Source organism: Lissotriton vulgaris, chromosome 1_1 (assembly GCF_964263255.1).
Source record: "Lissotriton vulgaris chromosome 1_1, aLisVul1.2, whole genome shotgun sequence".
Lineage (NCBI taxonomy): Eukaryota > Metazoa > Chordata > Amphibia > Caudata > Salamandridae > Lissotriton > Lissotriton vulgaris.
Window position 1 is genome coordinate 419,111,999 of NC_141685.1, and position 19,650 is coordinate 419,131,648.

The following is a 19,650-nucleotide window of genomic DNA, read 5'->3' on the forward strand; positions in this document are numbered from 1 at the left end:
GCTGTCCTTCTCACTCCAAATAACTGACTAATATCCACCACCACTCAAATTACTTTCATATTTCACCATACTAATCCTTTATGAGTCTCTGGAGTAGCGCGCTTCAACACCCCAACAGTGGTAACAAGCGCTATATAAATACAAACCTTTTTTTTTCTCTTCTATCCTTCAGCTATCCTTCCGAATCCAAATAATTGACTAACCTATCCACCCCTTAAAATGTACTTGCATGTTTCACTATACTAATTCAACACTAATCCTCTATGGGTCCCAAAGTAGCGTGCTACTTGCCGAAAAAGTGCTTCCACGCCTCGTCAGGGGTAGTAAGCGCTATATAAATGCAATTACAATACACTAGATTTAAATTGTTAAATCATATAGAAATTATTCTCTGACTCTTATAAAGTAAAAAAAAAAAAAGCTCAATTCAGATACTGAATTTAAAAAAAGATATGGATAATAAAATGTTTTGATAGTATTGACACAGGGAGGATTTGTCCTTTCAAAGATGTTGCCATCGCACCATAAATTGATAATCAGTACGGGCAATGCTTAACTCCTTAATATAATGTTCTAGTCTCTTACAATATCATGCATTCAACTGGCAAAGCTGTTGTTTACATTGGCACACAAACATGCGTCTGTGACTGGGAAACGTTGCTGAGCGACCCAAGAGCTCACATTACAGAGTGAGGAATGCAGCATCAAGATCACAAACAATTCACAAGCTCATTATGTGCCACAGATGCCTCCTGAATAGAAATACATACAGGTTTATCATGCAATCCTGGAGCATGCAATAAGCTTGCTGTTAGACCTGGCATCTTTGGTGTGGTTCCCCTGTCCTTTTGCCTCTACCTCCTGTATTTTTTATGCTGTGCTGGATTTCGTTTTTGCTGGTTTAGATACTTTGGGCACTTTGCCACTGCTGTTCAGTGTCAAAGTGCAAGTGCTCCCTGTGTAAATTGTTATTTTAATTGGTTATCCAGGATTGGCATATTTGTATCCTCAAGAAGTACCTAGTAAAGTGCACTGAGTGTGCCAGGGCTGGTGATACAAATGCTACTAGTGGGCCAGCAGCACTGATTGTGCCACCCACATGAGTAACCCTAAAAGGGTGTCTCAAGCCTGCCACCGCAGTGCCTGTGTGCAGTCTGAACTGCCATGTCAACTTGGCCATTGTCCCCACTGACCAGGCCTAACCCTTCCCTTTCTGTAGACATTGGTCACCCCTATGGAAGGCCCAATGTACCCCCTTGGGCAGGGTGCAGTGTATGTGAAAGGTAGAGCATGTACTAGTGAGGGTAACATGCTCTGGTAGGGAATTACAGCCATTTTCATTTTACACTATTGTAAGGCTATGTTGCCCATAGGCTATAATGGGGAATGCTGGCTACAGTGGCTACCTGCATATCTTCCCATAGGAGCAAGATAGGACATAAAAGTCTGGTATCCCTGAACTCAGAATTTAATAACACATCTTTTAGGAAAGGTGGTTTTTAAATCTTGTGTTTGAGAACAGCACTTTTAGAAAGTTGCTGTTCTCGTGTCTGACCTTTCTGTGTGCCTTGGCCTGTTTGTGAATTGACTGTCTGGTTTGTGAGTGGCAGGGGCTGGGTGGCTCGCTGAGGGGGCCATCCCTGGGCTGAATAGCTCCATCTGCATCTAGAGTGGTGGGAGGGGGTAGCACCTGGGCCTGAATAGGGCTGTGCCTGCCTTCCACAATGCTGCCTCCACCTCCTGCTGGGTGGCTGACGACCCTGCCCCTCTCTCTGAAAGGAAGGGAGAGAACAGGAAAACAAAGTGCTCAAGGAACACCCAGAACTGGTTCAGACCGGGCTCAGAGCCTTCCTGCACAAAGGGAACAAAGACTTTTAAGGGTATAAGTATAGGACCCCAGACTACAGAAAATTAGATCCTGGAATCAAGAAGGAACCTCTGCCAAGGAGAAAGCTGGAAGACTGAAGAGGAAAGACTGTCCTGTGGTGTGTTTGTGGGCTGACCTGCTGTTGCTTTGCTGCCAAGGAGAGGGGAAGGACTTTGCTGTTGCTGTGTCCCCTTGCTTGAAGAGATCTCTAAGGGCCTGAGGAGAGCTGGCCTCCTGTTAAGAAGTCCCAGGAACAAAAGGACTTCACTCTCAGCTTCCCCATGAACTCTGCTGTATGAGTTCTGCCCTTCCTAGAGTGCTTGATCCAATTGTGGGGCCTCTGGAAGTTATGCCTGCTGTTTGGGGCCCTGGACAAGAAGAAAAGAAGAAAATCTGCAATTTTCACGCATCACTCGCTTGCGGAGCGCATCGTCGACAGTGCAAGGAAATTCCAGTCGCCGCGAAGATCGAGATCATCGCAGTGCCTGTTGCCGCTGCAAGAACCGACGCATCGTTCGCTTGCGGAACACATCACCCCAGTGCGGGAAGATTCCGGTCGCTGCGAGTATCGTCTCAAACCCTGTTGTCCCTGGGTGAGATCGTCGCACCACTTACTTACGGACCGCATCACGTCGCTGTGAACATCATCGCAGAGCCATCGCATCAAGGGGCCACGAGAGAAGATTGACGTTGCACCGCGCATCGCCGCCGCACCGGAGATCGTCGCCGTCCCGAAGATAGTAGCATCGTGTCGAGACGCTTCCTACCGAACCTTCGCACCGGAATCCATACAAGGTATCGCATCCATCCCCATACAGACCAGATTCATCGCAACACGCCCGCTGCGTGCAGCGGGGTTGTCGCATCGCATCCCTAGGGTCTCAGGAGTGACGCATCGCTTGTTTTTCAATGCTGCAGCTTCCACTTGGAACTTTTGTCGCATCTACAGGTACTTTGGGCTAAAAGTGACGCAACTGGATTATTTTGATGCAAACCCTGGAATTCTTTGAAAATCATATTCTTGACTGTGTATGTTGGATTTTTGTTGTTTTGGTCTTGTGTAGTTTAGATTAAATAACTGTATTTTTCTAAACTGGTGACGAGTCCATTTGTGGTGTCTTCACTGTGTTACTGTGAGTGTTGGTACAAATACTTTACACATTGCCTTTGATAAGCCGGTCTGCTTGTGCCAAGCTACCAAGGGGGTGAGCAGGAGTTATCTAAAGAGTGTATCCCCCTTACCCTGACTAGAAGCAAGGGTCCCTATTTGGACAGTGGTACCTACCTCTGCCAACTAGAGACCCCCAGATCTAACACTTGCGAATAGTTTGTGATCGGGATGCTTCATTCCTCACTTTGTAACGTGAGGTCATGGGCTTCTCAGCCCCATCTTGAGTTTATGACGAGGGCGCGTGTTCTTTAAAACATTTACTGCTAACACTACAAAGGAGGAATACAAAAAAAGTCCATACAAAAAAAGTCCCTAAAAACTAACAGATCAAGACAAAAGTGGGAGGATAGCCGAAGTTCGGCACTGCTGCTGGGAGGAAACAAAGGATGATAAGAAGGGACGAAGAAGGGACAGTAACCAATTAAAGCCAAGCCTTTTGAGAGGACAATCATAGTAACAAATAAAAAGCCAATGGGTGGGCTGTTAGCCCAGATGTGTATACAGCAGATCGAGAGACAGCGCATGCGCTGTCAAGGCTCGACCTAATAAGCACGTGCATCGCAGCAGTAAATAATTTTCAAGTGACAATCTTCAGATAGCTTAGCAGAGGGGTAAGAATTGGTGCATATCTTTTCATCCCATCCAACAGGGGCAATATCCAGGCAGCCTTGTTGAAAGGAAGTGAGTCGTCCTATGCATGGAAGTGAACGACAGCCAGCACTGGTTCTCTCTCCACAGTGAGCATGACCAAAAGACAAATCTCATCAGGCAGGAATGTATCACTGCAATGTTATATTCCTGGGGTTATACAGACATAGTATTGACTCAAAAATATAGAATGGCACAAATATCGAAGTAAAAATATAGAATGGACAAAATATCGAATGGACAGAATATAGTGGTGAAAAATATCGTTTTGAAGGCAAGTAATTTAATATCGATTTTTAAAATAAAGATAGTTAAAAATATTGAAGTATATAATATAGTAATAAGATATATTGAATTTTTAATAATATCGACATTTTTTTAAGTGTATTTCTTTAGGTTATTTAATTTTTGTGTAATTTAATTCTGTAGCGGGTTGTGGGTTTATAGGGGAATAGGGTGGGAAGTAATTTAATTGTAATTAATTAAATGTGTTAATTTATTAATTGGTATTTATTTTGAATTAATTGTTAATGATTAATTTGTAAATAATTATTAATTGGTAATTAATTTTTAATTGCTAATTATTTTTTCTTAATTGATTAATTGATAACTATGTTAATTAGATTAATTTATTTTCCGTTGTGGGTTTATAGAGGAATAGGGTGGGAAGTAATGTAATTGTAATTAAATTAATCATTTTTATTTATTTATTGGTATTGATTTATAATTTCTTTTTAATTAATTGTTAATTGGTAAATAATTTGTATTAATAGGAAATTAATTTTAATAACTAATATTTATTTGTATTTTTATTTGATTAAATATTACATCATTTTAAATGTGTCATTTAGTTAAATTAATTTTTTATTGGTATTGATATTTAATTTATTTGTATTATTATATTAAATGTTTACTTTCCCTACTGTTAAACTCACTAGAGTGGGAATAGTAATTTTTACCCCTACGCTACCCAATGTTTACCCTACTGTTGCAGTTGCTGGAGTAGTAATAGTAAATTTTAACCTCTTGCTATGCTACAGTAAAAATATTGTATATTTTTAATTAATTAATATTATGTTAATATATATATATGTGTTAAAAAAAGTATTTATTTTATTTTTAACTTAAATTAATTATTTAATCATTTTTAAGTTATTTAAGTATTTTTATATATGTTTTAATTAATTATAGTTATTATTTCATTTATTTTAAATTATTTTTAAGTTATTTTAATAAATTCGATATTTTTACTAAGTATATATATTTTTTCGATATTTTTGATTCAATATTTTTGTATTTAACTGTTTGTAGATAGGATTTCGATATTTTGTCTTTCTATATTTTTACTTCGATATTTTTTTCGTCTATATTTTTGTATTCTATATTTTTTCAGTGATCCATTTCCATGCACGATAATGCTGGAATAGTTTCTCCAAAACTATCCTGTTTACATGCCTCAAACATCATGTACTAGGCCTCTTTCAAGCACAATGTAAAAATGTTGACCTATTTTCATCCACAGGCTGACACGGCTATCTACATATCCATAACATCGCTCATCTACACATGCATCGCACTGCTGGTGTCTATTATAAATAGTGAGCATCCAGGTAGATTAGTAGAGGAGGCACTGCAGTGAACACAGAGGGTCCATGCATGCTGAGACTTCACCACACAGCCGTCTAACATCTTCATGAGCGGGTGTTCAGTTCATGATCCAGACGGACTCCTACATTTTCTTTCACCAGGCAATGGGGTTATCTCGTCCCTTGGGGTGATTCTTAGCTACACACTTACACAAACTCTGGGCACACGCAGAGTAGGGTTGCATAATAGGAGTACGCCTGATTACTGCCTTGTACATATGCCTGCATATGTACACAGTTTTAGCACCATGGTAGAATTGTATCTACTATTTGCGGTTTTGGTGCTTGAAATTACTTTCATCTGCTTCTGTCTACTAAATATAACAGCACATGTATTCTATACAAGAATAACGTTGATTCAATAAATATATTGAAAATGTCCCACTGTGTATTCTATATATTTCTCTGAGCACCGACAAACACGAGTGACTGGGCAAAAGGTTCTGACCTGTTTTCGTTATCCCGGAGGGGTCAGGGTTGTCATGTTCATTAGCTCCCTGATAAGGTTAAGGGGACTTATGCCGGCACTGTGAGCTAGCTGGCCTATAGGCCAACATTTCCTGCAGGGGTGTACGGAATCAGTCTAGGCACCAAGTCATAAATTATGTTGTTCAAACAAACGCAAAGATCCTACGGATTAGTAGGAACTACAGGACAGCACTCTGCACTTCTGTTGGTCCAGCCTCCAATCGGAGTTAAGCTTGAAAGGAATCAAAAGAAGAATTCCTGCTGATGCTTTTCATTCTTATAGTGGGATAATAATCATAACAGTAAATCGGTGTTACTTGCACTATGTTACAAAAAATACCCAAATCCCAAGTCTATTGAAGACGGGACCTCATCAAACCCGAATGCATGCACTTAAACTTCATGCCTGTCCCCACAATGGTTTTGCAGGACAATGTGCTAGCACCATTATAGAGTCAGACAGCAACGGGTACAAATCTTTGAATGTTGTATTTCAAACATTTAACCACTTGATGCCATATTTTAATCTCCTTTTGCAGTGTGGCTCTGCTTTGGTGCTCCCAAGAAAGCGAGAGCAAGAATACTTGAAACAGAGCAGTCCTCAGTATGCTGGTGCTCCCATTAGGAGGGCATGTAGAATATTACCATAAAAGCTGTGGCTTACTGTTTGGAAACTAATGATGGAAACTGAAGATCACTAGAGGTATCAGTTTCACCCCTTGCAACTGCTGCTACCCATATCATACCCCTGGCAACTGGTGGCTTGAGCGTGTGGCTGACCGGGTATTTCTTGCAACAGATTAAGTAATGTAAGTGCATGCCAGTCAGTAATATGCAGTTGAACAGTGTGTGTGTGTGTGTGCGTGTGTGTGGGAGGGGGGCACGGATTCATAAATCAAATAACCAACACATCCACTTTCTTAACCTTACCCATAAAGTGTCAGGGCTAGACTGCCAATGGAGCTGGTGCAATAGCGTCTTTGCTGGTGGAGTTCAAGCAATGCACTGCCCTGAGCAGGTCAAGCAGGAGACGCTTCTTTTTCTATTAGTTACATGCTGGTGTCTGTCTTATGCAGGTTGGCATGGCCAGCTGTATACATCCTGGATCAGGAGGATCAAAGCATCCATGGGTAGTTGGAGCCACAAGAAGGATAGAGAAACTTATGAGCAAGCCTCTCCCGAGCAGGCCGAGCCTTACCTGCATAGATAATTTTAGTGGGCATGTTAGAAATGACCATCTTTTGTGTGATATTTCCCTTACTATTTCACCTTTCTTTGCTGAACAAGTTTTCGCTAGCCGTAGGACTCTGCACATTTTACCCCTGCTAACCAGTGGTAAAGTGTTTGCAGTGTCCTCTCTAAACGTGTAGGAATTGGCATACCCCTAATTGGCACATTTAGTTTACTTGAAAGTCCCTAGTAAACAGTACCACATGGACCCAGAGCCTGTAAATTAAATGTGTCTAGTGGCTGTCAGCACTCATTGTACCACCCCCAAAAGGAGCACATTAAAACATGTCCCCAGGCATGCCAGAGCAGCCTGAGTGTGCACTTTTAAACTGTGATTTTGATTGGCAAAACAAAAAGTATAATAATTATAAGTGACCTCTAAAGTAGGCCCAAAATGCCCATCCGGCAGGGTTCATGGTATTTAAAAAGTAGGACATGTATATTTAATGTTTTGCCCGTCCTGCCAGTGAAAACCCTCCAACTGAGGCAAGACCGGCTCTACCATAGGTTAACACTGGCTGACACTATTACCTTTAAAATGTGCTTAATTCAATTTGGGAGTAGCTATAAAAAATGGTTTAATATTAATTTAAAACCTAGTTTAATGGTTTATCCAGATTTTATATTATTTTCGAAATTACACTTTTAGAAAGTTTTCATTTTCCTGCCTAAAACAAAAATACTTTTCTGCCAATGTCCAGTTCTCACCTGACCCCTGTGGCTCCCCTATGTTGAGGTGTGTATTATTCCCAGAGAGCGGACAAAGAGTTGTGTGTGGGGCGAGAGGACTCCTTCCTTGATAGGACCTTTGAGGCTCTTGCCTCCCTTGTAACTGGCAGATTAAGTTCACATCAAGACCCCCAACCCCTTTGTCTGTCTAGTCAGGGTGGCACCGAGGCGTAGAGTGACTGACCAGGAGTGCTTTAGGCAATGAAAAAAGCCTTGCCCTCCACCCACAGGCTGGCACTAAGAGTGGACCCCATAGAGCTCTCCTCATGACACTCCTGGAAATGTTAAGATGAGAGGGACTGCCCAGCTGTCTGAAACCTGAGGAATGACTAGACCCACTTACTTTGAACCCAGGATCCCAGAAAGTGACTCAAAGGGTCAGTTGGATGATCTCCTGTATGAGCTAAAGAGACACAACAAGTTTCCAGAGGAACTGCTCTGGACTCTACTGCTGTACTCCTGGAACCTTGGCTGGAGGTAGAGTGTACAGAAACAAAAGAGAGAGGGCCCCTGTAGAACCAATGAACCAGCAGGACCAGGGAAAAAAACAATATAGCAAACAAACATTCCTGCCTGGTAAATGGACGGGAGTCATTTATTTAGGCCAACATTTGAATGCTCAAAAAGTCACAATTATAGCCATAAAGAGGAAGATCACTACAAATCTCATAACTTAATACTTCTCAAGAGATTGAAAACATCAAATGTAGTCATATTGTTAGATTATTGTAACACTCATTTTTATACAATATATACAGATGTACAGACCACAAAAAACAATGTTTATAGTGGTATATATATGTACCTTGGGAGAACCCCAAGTTCCATCAACCCCAGAACAACCGCAATCCGACTCTCACTTGCTCTTGCAAACATACCAAACCATTCCCACGATACAATCATTCACACATATTACACACATCAACAAATCAGAAATAAGTTACTTTCAATAGACCAGGAAAGAAAAGGTTATATGGTAACAAATCCTTATTTTATATATACATCAATATGCTTCAACTACTAATTAGCCCTAGAATACTCCATTTATAGGGTCTCAGGTTGGATACGTGTACGGGTTTTTGAGATTCCAGAGTAGGCATAGATGCGTGTTTTGGTATAGACCTCGCTCCAAGGTCAAAGCCTTCTTCAGGGTGCAAAAAAGGAAGAATATAATATGACGCACAGTGGAGGCGATGAGGAAAGGTCCCCAGGGATTTCTGCAGTTGAACAAGTCAACAGATCTGGCACCAACCAGGGATAACTTGAGAGAAGATTGTACCGAACAGATCTGGTACAAAAGGAACAAAGAGAATATCACAGGTGTGGACAATGAGCCAGCCCATAGGGAACCTCAATAGAATATAGTTTGAATAAAGAAAGTGCTCTCCAAATACAACGGGGTGGCGAAGGTAAGCGTGCACCTCTACTTGGGTCCAGAGTATAGAGCCATGGGCACGCTAATCCATCAGCAAACCATTGTGTGCATCGGTATCCTCAGCTCTGACTAAAATTATGTTTGGTCAAACAAAAGCTTCTTGAAATATAAAAGAGCCAAAACCAAACACAGAACTGGTAAAACATGACCAAGAAAAAAGAAAATATAGAATTTGCTTTTGGAGGTTGATAGGTAAATAGCTGTAGGTTTTCTTTCTAGGGAAGAGGATAATTATCAAGAATGGTGCACATGTATTAGATTATTGTACAGTTCAAAATAGGCCAATATTTATTTTACCTAGATCAAATTAGTTTCCCCTTGAGCATTTTTCAATTCTCTCTTCTTTTCCAACATTAAATAAAAATAATATATCACCAGAAATTCCACCTAATCACTGCCTATTTTTATGCAAAGAAGCAGCAAGAATTTTTGAAGGATTTACTTTGTGAATTACAACATGGGACAGAGACAAAGAAAATAGCGCTGCTTTCAACAAGTGACTTCAGGTAAAGTGCTGACAATACCATTGCTTTGTATTGGCCACGCTGGCCCTGTCAATAAAACGCTGTAGCATCAGTCCTAAACTGTGCATTCAATAATCATATATTTTTTTATTTTTAATGTTAGATAGAAATATAATTTTGATGCACATATTCATCTTTTGTATACCCAAGCAAACCAAAGGATGCTCGCTCCCTCTTATATATTGTAATGAATAAGTCGTTGCCAACACTGGCCTTGATACGTGCATTCACACCACACCACACCACATATTCTCATCCACTGCATATGTCACAAACACATCTTGCTCCACACTTTTAGCTCCTCAGATAGACTACAAAAGGGCATGCTATTCTGATAGAGAGGACTGAGGGGCGTCGCAGGACCTCTCCTAATAGTCTAATCACAGCTCTGGCAGGTAAGAGGTTGTGGCGCCTTTCATTATTAAACCAGAATTCATACAGCAACCCTCGATGGGTATGTTTTGGGACAGTAATGTATGAAACATTCTGGAAAAAACACCCCAAAACGCGCTATTCATTTAATAAGATTTGCTGTGCCAATGCCTAGAAAAAACGCTTTAAAGTTATTTCATTAGGCTGGAATTTTGTCTAGAAACCATACATTAAACTTCTTATTCAAGGGAGAGAGAGTAATAAGGTTAGTACTTCTGCTTGCTTGTTTTCAGACATATCCACGAGGCCTGTAATAAACTGGCAGTATAAACTATTTTTCAGTAGCAATGCATTTGTAATGCTAAGCTGGTCTTTTCTATGAAATAAGAATGTGATGTTTAGTTATTTTTTATGTACAGTATGCTGGTATTTTGATTATACTCGTTTATACGTCTTTTGCAAAGTCAAGTCTCAAAGCATTGAAACCGAAAGAAAAAGGGAATACATTAAAAATTGAGAAAGATGCAGAGAAAAAGAAAGAAAGAATGAGAAAGAAAGAAAGAAAGAGAATGAGAAAGAATGAGAAAGAAAGAAAGAGAAAGACAGAGAAAGACAGAGAGAGAAAGAAAGAAAGAAAGAAAATATACCAAGCAGGAGAAAGAAAACACTAGAGGAAGAAAAGAGGGAGAAAGTGATAATCAGAGCGAGAAGTAGATAGGGAGGGTGACCAGACGAAGAAGATGGCTAGCCATGGAGAGAATTGTGGGTATTGTGGTCAGACAGGGCAAGTGAGTGGCCTGGCAGAGAAGGGGGGCAGAGAGGTCTGACAGGAAAAAGGGGGTGAAGGATTCCAAGAGAGAGAAAGGGGTGAGATAGCAAAAAAGAGAAGAAAGCGGTGGCAAGATAGAGGGAAGAGGGAATGAGCAGCAAAATAGAAGGGATGGGCTTTAAAACAGGGATGGCAGCAGAATGGAAAGGGGGAGCGTGGCGAGACAGGGAATAGCGACAAGACAGAGAAAAAGCAGGGCGACAAGACAGAGAAAAGCAGGGCAACAATGAGAATCGAAGGGTGGCGAGAGAGAGGGGTAGATGCAGCAAAACAAAGGGGAGGTGTGCCACATGTATTTGTCATACAAAATGAGTACTGCTTTATTCATAGTAAATAAGTTTACTTACTTAAGTTTGGAACAGAAATTGCCTTAAAGCTGGTAATGGAGGAAAACAAAGAATAAGGTTAAAGGCAGAGACATTTTTAAGGCTACTGATAGCGAACACGTCAGATGCACGAGTTACATCAAAAGAGGAAGTGAAGTTTACTCAACAAGGCCTATGCCCAAAAAAACCCCAATATAAATGGAGGTTTGTTGCACAAATGATAGGGGCTATATAAACTGTTGCTCCTCTAAGTTCCAGTAAACATTAAAGTATATAGTACCAGCATGATCTTAATGGCTTTTCATACTACTGCTCTACCATTTACCTAAGGTAAATTCACCTTCAGACTGTCATCCATACAGCATACATTAAAACATTCAAGCAAAGGTTCTCCGCAGAAGGGTGTGTGCTGGCAATGGAGGCTGCGATGCTCAATTCCGTGGACATTCATTTAATGGCAGATAGGTGGGAAGAGCAAGCATTGGATGCTTCGTGGAGCCCATGAATGATTAAACAAACCTCTAGACCTGGCCCTTTTTGCAGGTTTATCCCCAAACTTTTGCCTCGTACTTTTCTGACTCGTTTTTGTTGTCTTTTGGACTCTGGGTAATTTACCACTGCTGATCAGTGCTAAAGTTCATGTGCTCTCTGTGCACATTGCAATTATGATTGGTTATCCAGGATTGGCATATTTGATTTACTGTTAAGGCCCTAGCAAAGTGCCCTGTATGCGCCCAGAGCCTCTAGGTCAAATGCTACTAATGGCCCGGCAGCACTGATTGTGCTACCCACATGAGTAGCCGTGTAAATGTGTCTCAGACCTGTCACTGCAGTGTCTGTGCGCAGTTTTAAACTACCCTGTCGACCTGGCAAGTGCACCCACTTGCCAGGCCTCATCCTTCCCTTTTACTACATGTAAGGTAGGTCTAAGGTGCCCCATGGGCAGGGTGCACTGTATGAGAAAGGGAGGACATGTGCTTGTGTGTTTTACATGTCCTGATAATGAAATACTGTGCATTTCGTTTTTCACTACTGAAAGGATGTCTGTCCCATAGGTCAACATGGGGGCTGCCTTGTTACATGTTACAAGTGCAACTTTCTATTGGGAACATATGGATAAATGGAGTTTAGGGTTTCTGGACTCAGAATTTAATAACACACCTTTTAGTAGAGGTAGTTTTTGAATTGTGTGTTTTTTTTAAATGCAACTCAAAGTGGCCACTGTCTTGCTTTACAGTTCTGTGTGCCTATGCCTGTTTGTCTATTCACCGTCAATTGACAGGAGCTGGGAATGTGCATTCACTTTAGAAAGTAACAAGGGGTGTTGTGATGAGTCCTGCCTTTCCTGGGTGACTCATAACCACGCTGAATAGACCTTTATACATTTAGAGTGGTGGGAGGAGTTTTCACTAACACCTGATTAGGCTGTGTCTCCTCTGCACAATGCTACCCCTGCCCCTTGTGGTCAAGCTGGACAACGGAGGACATAACTGTTTTGTACTGAGCTCAGGAACTTTGAAACAAAGATTACAATGAGAAAATGGGGTAGAAGTATTGGCTATAAAAACCCAGAACTTTAGATCACTTCTGGATACAAGAGAACCCAGCCAAGAAGAGTTGAAGAGTGTGAGGAATGCTGCCCTTATATGTGTGACGAATGGATTGACCAGCAGTTGCTGCTTCAATCTGTGAGAAGAGGAAAAAGACTGACTTTCTGCCCTGCTGTGGTATCCTGCTTGAGAAGATCTCAAAGAGCTTGATGCAGAGCTCACCCCCTGGTGGGTGCCTCAGGGAAATCAAAGAATTCAAAATACATTTTATGGATCAAAAACGAACCTGCCTGGAAGAGCTGAGAGGGCTGTGTGAGGAGCGCTGCCCCTTTATTTGTGAAGGGTGGGTTGGCATGAAGTTGCTACCTCTGTTTGGTGGAGGAGGAGGACTGGGTTGTTCTTCACCTTTACAAAATGAAGCGCATGGTGAGGGCTTTGAGCTTTTACTCCTGTGACAGCGCTCTTGGTTCTCATTGCATTCCTTTACTGGCCATTGTACCATCAACCTAGAACTTGTGGAGCACTCCTGAAAAGCTGTGTGGAGCGATGTCTCTCTACAGCATGTGGACCATCTTGCAGGGAGAACCTGGTGGGAAGTTAGTGCGATAAGTGTGCTCCCCATGCCCCACAAGAGGCACCAACCGGAGTGATTGCACATGGTCCCAACCTGCCGGATTTGTTGTCTTAAGCCGCATGCTCCTGAGACCGGAGCTGACCCGAAGTGTGACCGGCCTACCAGGCTTCGCGGCACCAGTGTGGATTTCCTCAGAGGGTGAGCGGAGTGACATCAGCCCTACCTCCCTGCAACGATGCATTGCCTAGTAACCAAGCACATAAGCCTGGCCCGCCTCCTTGACTCAAGTATAGGCCGAGGGAGACAGTGCAGGCTCCCAACGCGAGGCCGCCAAACTGATTGAAACAGCCTGCCCCGATCTGCAGGAAGCCTTGAGGGTGAGTCTGGCCACGGGGAGCAGTCAGCCGGCGCTCACACTTCCGAATGCACCAAAAGACTGTGTGGCCAGCAGCTGCACTACACAGGCGAGGGCACCTGCCAGCGGGTATTCCACATGCAGAGGGACCGAGTGAGGTCCTTCCCTCGTCTTGTGGCAAACTGTGGGGGGAGCACTTGTTTTTCAGTGACAGTTGCACCCTGGTGGCATTGCGGAGCGAGCCTGTGACAGGGTTCCCGTTTGGAGTTTGTCACACTGTCTCATTACCATAATATAACTGGAAGGAGCGCTGAGGCTCCTGTACCAATTAAGAGAATCCCTTAAGGTGTATGTGGTTTTTCAAGCCTGCACAGTCAGGATAATGGTGTGTTGATGACAGATGCATATAAAGACCTTTCTTTTATTGCACACAGTGTAATGTTCTGACAGTTGCCTAGTTGACAAAGTGTTATTAAGATATGCGTATGTTGAATTGTTGTCGTTTTAGTCTTGTTTGGTTGAGATAAAGATACTTTCTTTCTCTAAATGCTGTGGTGTCCATCTGTGGTATTTTCACTGTGTTACTCTGTGTTTGGGCTAAAAATACTTTATAGATTGCCTTTAGGATAAGCCTGTCTACTTGTGCCAAACTACCAGGGGGGTGAGTGGAGGTTATCTAAAGTGTGTAATGCTCTTACCCCGACTAGAAGCAAGGGTCCATACGTGGACAAGGTACAAACCTCTGCCAACTAGAAACCCAATTTATTTATTTCTCTCTCTCTCTCTCTCTCTCTCTCTCTCTCTCTCTCTCTCTCTCTCTCACAATTCAGGCTTTTATTTTCACATGCCATCAGCCAAGTGGTGTACTGAGCATGGCGAGTGACAGGAGCTGGGGTGCCCTCCAGATCATAGTGGGTCAACTTAAGGCATTTTTGGTGTGTGTTCACTGAACCATACATAACATTTAAGTATGTTTTTACAGTGAATGTCCGTGATTTCTTAGGATGTACCTGCACTGTAAACAACATTGGGACATGTGCAGCAGGGATTTCCTGCAGGGCCTGGCTTCAGGTCTTACCCTCGATCAATGGACTGTTGGGCCTCCATAAATCATGGGCAAGTCCTTTTTTTAATTATGATTTTCTTGGGGTGATGCAGTGAGGGTGATTCCTAGGGTTGGGTTAATGAACCCTAAAGCTCTTCCAAGTTTGCAAAAAAGTTACTTAATTTCCAACCTTACTGATAATTTGTTGTTTTAACTAAACCCCAGTGTAAGTAGTTGAAACTGATTCTTGAGATCAGGCGGAAGCAGGTGACTACAGTATATTGTGCGAGTGTACAGGACAGGAACCAGGAAGAGGGTGAGGAGGAAATGCTTGAGTAACTTTGACTCCCCTTCCAGATCAAATTTCTTAAAGCACTCCATCTTTCCTGGAGATAATTTACTCCCGGTACTTGATAGGTATATAGAATTGCATGGAGTGGGCGCTCATAATGAGGCTTCAGCCCTCTAATTTCTCTCTCGAGCTACAATATGTACATCCCTTAACAGGTACTATCCATTGTGTGCCTACAACCGTGGGCACACCATCAATGCATCACTGCCCCAGCGCATGTTCTATAGCATGACAATGTGCAGTGTTACAAAGGGTTTTCATACACCATTAAATACCTTACCCCGAGGCTCCTTATTTTAACCTTATATATAAGTATCGAATGTCCACATCTCAGAAATGTACAGTTCATTCTTCTAGGGTAAATTAAATTCAGAATCCTGGTAAAGAATGTGCCCCCACCCCTCTTTGGATATAAACATTTCTGGGCAAATGGTGTGCAATAATTACACCATCAGCGAGAGTAACACCATGTTTACTACTGCCTCAAGACCCTGAGACTGTACCATGACGAATTGATCTGAAGGAGCATTGTAAAAGCAGCACCATTTGAGTTGACCAAGGGGTTCTGTTACCTTCAATACAGAACACACGGCATACTAGGTAAGTGGTACGAATTTAATCATGTAACGTGATCATATATGCTTTAAGCATTTCAAGTATTCTCATTAGTTGCAAGGTAATCCTGCTTAAAGAAAAATGTGCCAAGAAGGGAAAATGCGTGGTTGTTTTAAAATAGTTTGTTTTAAATGTAGGCATTCAGCATGCTCGCTTGTGTTTAGAAAGATCCACCTAGGAGTTGTACCAGCTCACAGCCACTGCGAACAAATTAGCCATTAGAAAATTAAAACACTTACAGTCCATTTTCCTTTGATTTGGCATTTTTCTGCATCATTTTGTCCTTGTTCTTTTTAAATATCCGTCCAAGTCCTTTTAATTTTACCTCCTTTCTAGAAGAGAAATACAACAGTTGTTTATTGTGGCAAATAAACCTGCATTTTATGATTCAGATCAAACCTTTACATATTGCTCACAAGATTAGAAAAATACCCAGGTCTTTCAAATATGTATTAACTATATTTGTTGTGGCATAAGAGCATACACAGAGAGGGGGCTTGTGTTTGGTTTGTATCTGTTCCCTTCTGCGTTAAGGTGAAGTGTTAATAACATTTTGGGTTAGGTCAGGAGTATCACGCTCACCATTAGCTATGGACGATTAGTTGTGTTTGCCCACCTGACTAAAGAATGCCTCCCCTTGCAGTCAATGGAAATTATAGTGAAGCATCTATGCGATGCATCGAGATGAATTTGTGTTACTGTATGTGTTTAAACACTCCTGTTGATGCTGCGCCAATAGTATTATTTTGCACCTACTTTTGGCTTTCCTTCTAAATGAGATTTGTGCCCATAAAGGTGGTTCCACACTCCTGCTGAAGCTGCACCTAGAGTGATTTTGCACGTAAATGTGATTTTACAATGTTACACCTAACTTTGTTCTTGGCTCTTATAAGCTTCTACACTCATGTTAAAATTTCTCCAAGGGTGATTTTGTTTCTCAACGTGCATCTCAATGTGGCGGCAACTAAATGCGATGTCATACTGATGCACTATGTACACCAGACTCCATCACCCTCACACTCCTCAGGGAATGCAATCAGATAGCATAGTGTCAGAATAAAGCAAACCCTCTGGACCACCATCGGGAACAAAGCAACTTGAGCCCCACTGTCCTCCCGCTAGCTGCCACTGTGCCTCAAAACAACCATCATCTGTCAACCAATCTCCTGGGCTGATCCAGTTACTTCAACACAGCACACAAACAGACTGTCCACAGAACGTGTCGACCCATAAGCAAGGTTCTGATGAGGTGCGATTACTCACTCCTTAGTTGATTACAACCACTTATCACTGACAAGCACATTCATCTCATATCTGTTGCACAAAACGAACTGCTTGAAATCACACTCAAGCCGGATGACCTGCATGATTTGATATAAAGCCGACTAACGCATTCTTCCCAGGACAGGTGATGTGTGATTGGGGGTGGAGGTACAGACGCCTATTGCTTGTTGGCTGAGGTGCCTCGACGGGAGCCAACGCTGCTATGTCCATCACCTATGTAAACACCCTACTGGAAGGTTGGGGTCAGCTGCTGATCTTGAAAAGGCTACTGCTGATAGGGTGGCCCTAACCCGAGGCTACAACCTTAGCACCACATCTGCTCTGATGTCTGCAAAGGGCAGATCTGGCAGAAGGGGACGGTAGGGCACACATAGATTTGGTAACGCCCTTGACCTTTTTGATATTTTTCAAGCATCTGATCGACCTGTGGACTGAAGAGGTGCTCACCATCAAAATACACATTATGGAGGTGCTGGTGCACCTCGGGCCGAACCCGTGATCCAAACCAGGCAAGCCTACGAAGGAGGATGCAGGTGTTAATTCCCTGAGTGGCAGCGTCTGCTGCATTTATGGTGCCTCTTATGTTAACATTAAGGCTGATTTTGACTTTAGAAAATTACCTCTTGATCTTCATTCCTGTGGGCTGCTGGGTGGTGCTTGATGTGCTCTTTCATCTCATCCCAATGATAGTGGCACATTGAATAGGCGATACATTACTGGATGGTGACTCACTGCACTATACGTTTATCTTCATAGATGTTCCGACTCCTTATCAGGGTGGGAGGACATTGAGCATTAAGACCTGAAATTCAGTTATTAATTATTGTCCAACTGTGTGCCCAACATGGTTACTTATTAGTGGTTTCATTCAGGCTTCTTGGAAGTCCTGAGACACACTTCCTGCTAAAATGTTTGATTCTTTACAGTAACGTCACAGTGCTAATTTTGCTTGATTTGTCAACAGCTTTTGACACCCTCAATGATTATCTCTTGTTTCACCTGTGAGGCTATTGGAGTGATGAGTTTGGAAAGTAAATTATTTAATTCATTCATAGACAGATCCACAAAAAAATAATTGTGCACTATAACTTCTTTTAGAAGTTCCAATTACTAACAGTTGCTGTGTCTCTTCATTGTAATTACAAGTCCATATCCCACGTTATTTTTTGCCCCTATATTCAATTGATGTGTTTAATACCCTCTACCATTCATACCAGTAGGGAGCACTTAGATTGAATTTGCAAAAAAAGGCAAACATGTTGGATATCAAATGTCCTTCAAATTTGAATGCAAATGAAAAAGTCAAATGTGTGCTATCTCTGAGGATTGTAGTACCACCCCTGCAAACAGCCATTCTTTGCTCTTACATATACTATTGCGGATCACTTTTACTAGGGTGTTTGAAAAATAATTTAGTAAATTAAGTTACAGAATTGGGAGTTACAGAAGGGGTGGTGGGGGGCGGGTGGATGAATACTTTGCCAGGGCCGGTTTTGGTTCCTAGTTGTTTCCCAGAAGAAAGGAAAAAAACTACCTTTCTGGACCACAATATTCACCTTGGTCAACTCTAAAGCTAGAATTGCGTTTTCAAACTCTTCATCTCTTCATCAATATTGCCCTCCACAGCCATCATCATCATCAGACAGTTCGCGTTAGGCTGCAGAAAGCTGCTTAAACCCCTTTCTGCCCTCAGTCACCAGACTGTGTCATAATTAAACCAATTTTCGTTTTTGTACGTACATCTCACCCTCTACTGCCTCCAAACAGCTTTCAAAAGAATTCAAATTGACTCAAGAAATTAGGGTTGGTAGCATTGTATCTATTGAATAACTGACAGTGATGATTGAGCCAGTTTTCGCAAAACGTAAAACTAACTAAAGTAAAGTGTTCCCGTTTGTCGAAAATGGGAAAACTAATACAAATAACTAATACAAATAATGTGATCAATTTTATCACAGGTTCTGGAAACTGGAGTGCACAAATTCTTGTCGCGTTGCTACTAATGTTTTCAGGAAACTTCCCACTGGTATTCTCTCTTCACTTTTATGCAAAGGACAGAATCTCAGACAATTACAGCTGCCACTGAAACGGGTCACTGTTGTCCTCCATCTATTTCCATACTCAGGAAAGGCTCACATACATCGTTATAGTGCATGCGTAAAAAACTGTTAAGAAACATTATTATAGGACCTCCTCTAATCGCAGTACTCACTTTAGTGTTGCCCGGGATCGGGCTAGCCCATGTTGAATTGTCCTGGGGGGATGCCTGGCCACACCCCCTCCAAGCGAACCAAAGTGGGCTGACCCTGCGTCCACATGGGCCGGCACGCAGGATTGTTAATAAATAGCCCAGGGCTCTGGGCGTGGTTCAGTTAGTATTTGGCCACCAGCTCAAGCAACTTGTGTGTGCGGCCAGTCATTTCGCCAGGGCCTACCCACAATACTACACTCACGTAGAGAAGCTCAATATTTTTGTTGTGTCACTGTTGGTTCTTCTCATTAGTTTCTGATACGCCAAACTGCTCATCGCGAGATCAATGCGGCAACACAGGTTTACAGGGTTATGTTGAAGAGGTAAGGAACACCACAGCTCACAGACTTCACAATCGCTTACAGATGTCTGCACATAA

The 19,650-nt window shown here is 42.1% G+C and overlaps 1 protein-coding gene across 3 annotated transcripts in view; it reads right to left on the reverse strand.

Moving 5' to 3' along the window:
* FYB2 (FYN binding protein 2) overlaps positions 1-19,650 on the reverse strand; it is a 494,151-nt gene that overhangs the window by 148,644 nt on the left and 325,857 nt on the right. For all 3 annotated transcript variants that reach the window (XR_015307520.1, XR_015307527.1, XM_086952746.1), the window contains exons 9-10: positions 15,976-16,068; positions 11,267-11,295 (exon numbers count right to left, since the gene is read on the reverse strand). Coding sequence is in view for 1 of the 3 variants with exons in the window: in XM_086952746.1 (XP_086808872.1) it covers positions 11,267-11,295; positions 15,976-16,068 (122 nt within the window). In the remaining 2 variants the exon portion in view is untranslated. The remainder of the gene's footprint in view (positions 1-11,266; positions 11,296-15,975; positions 16,069-19,650) is intronic.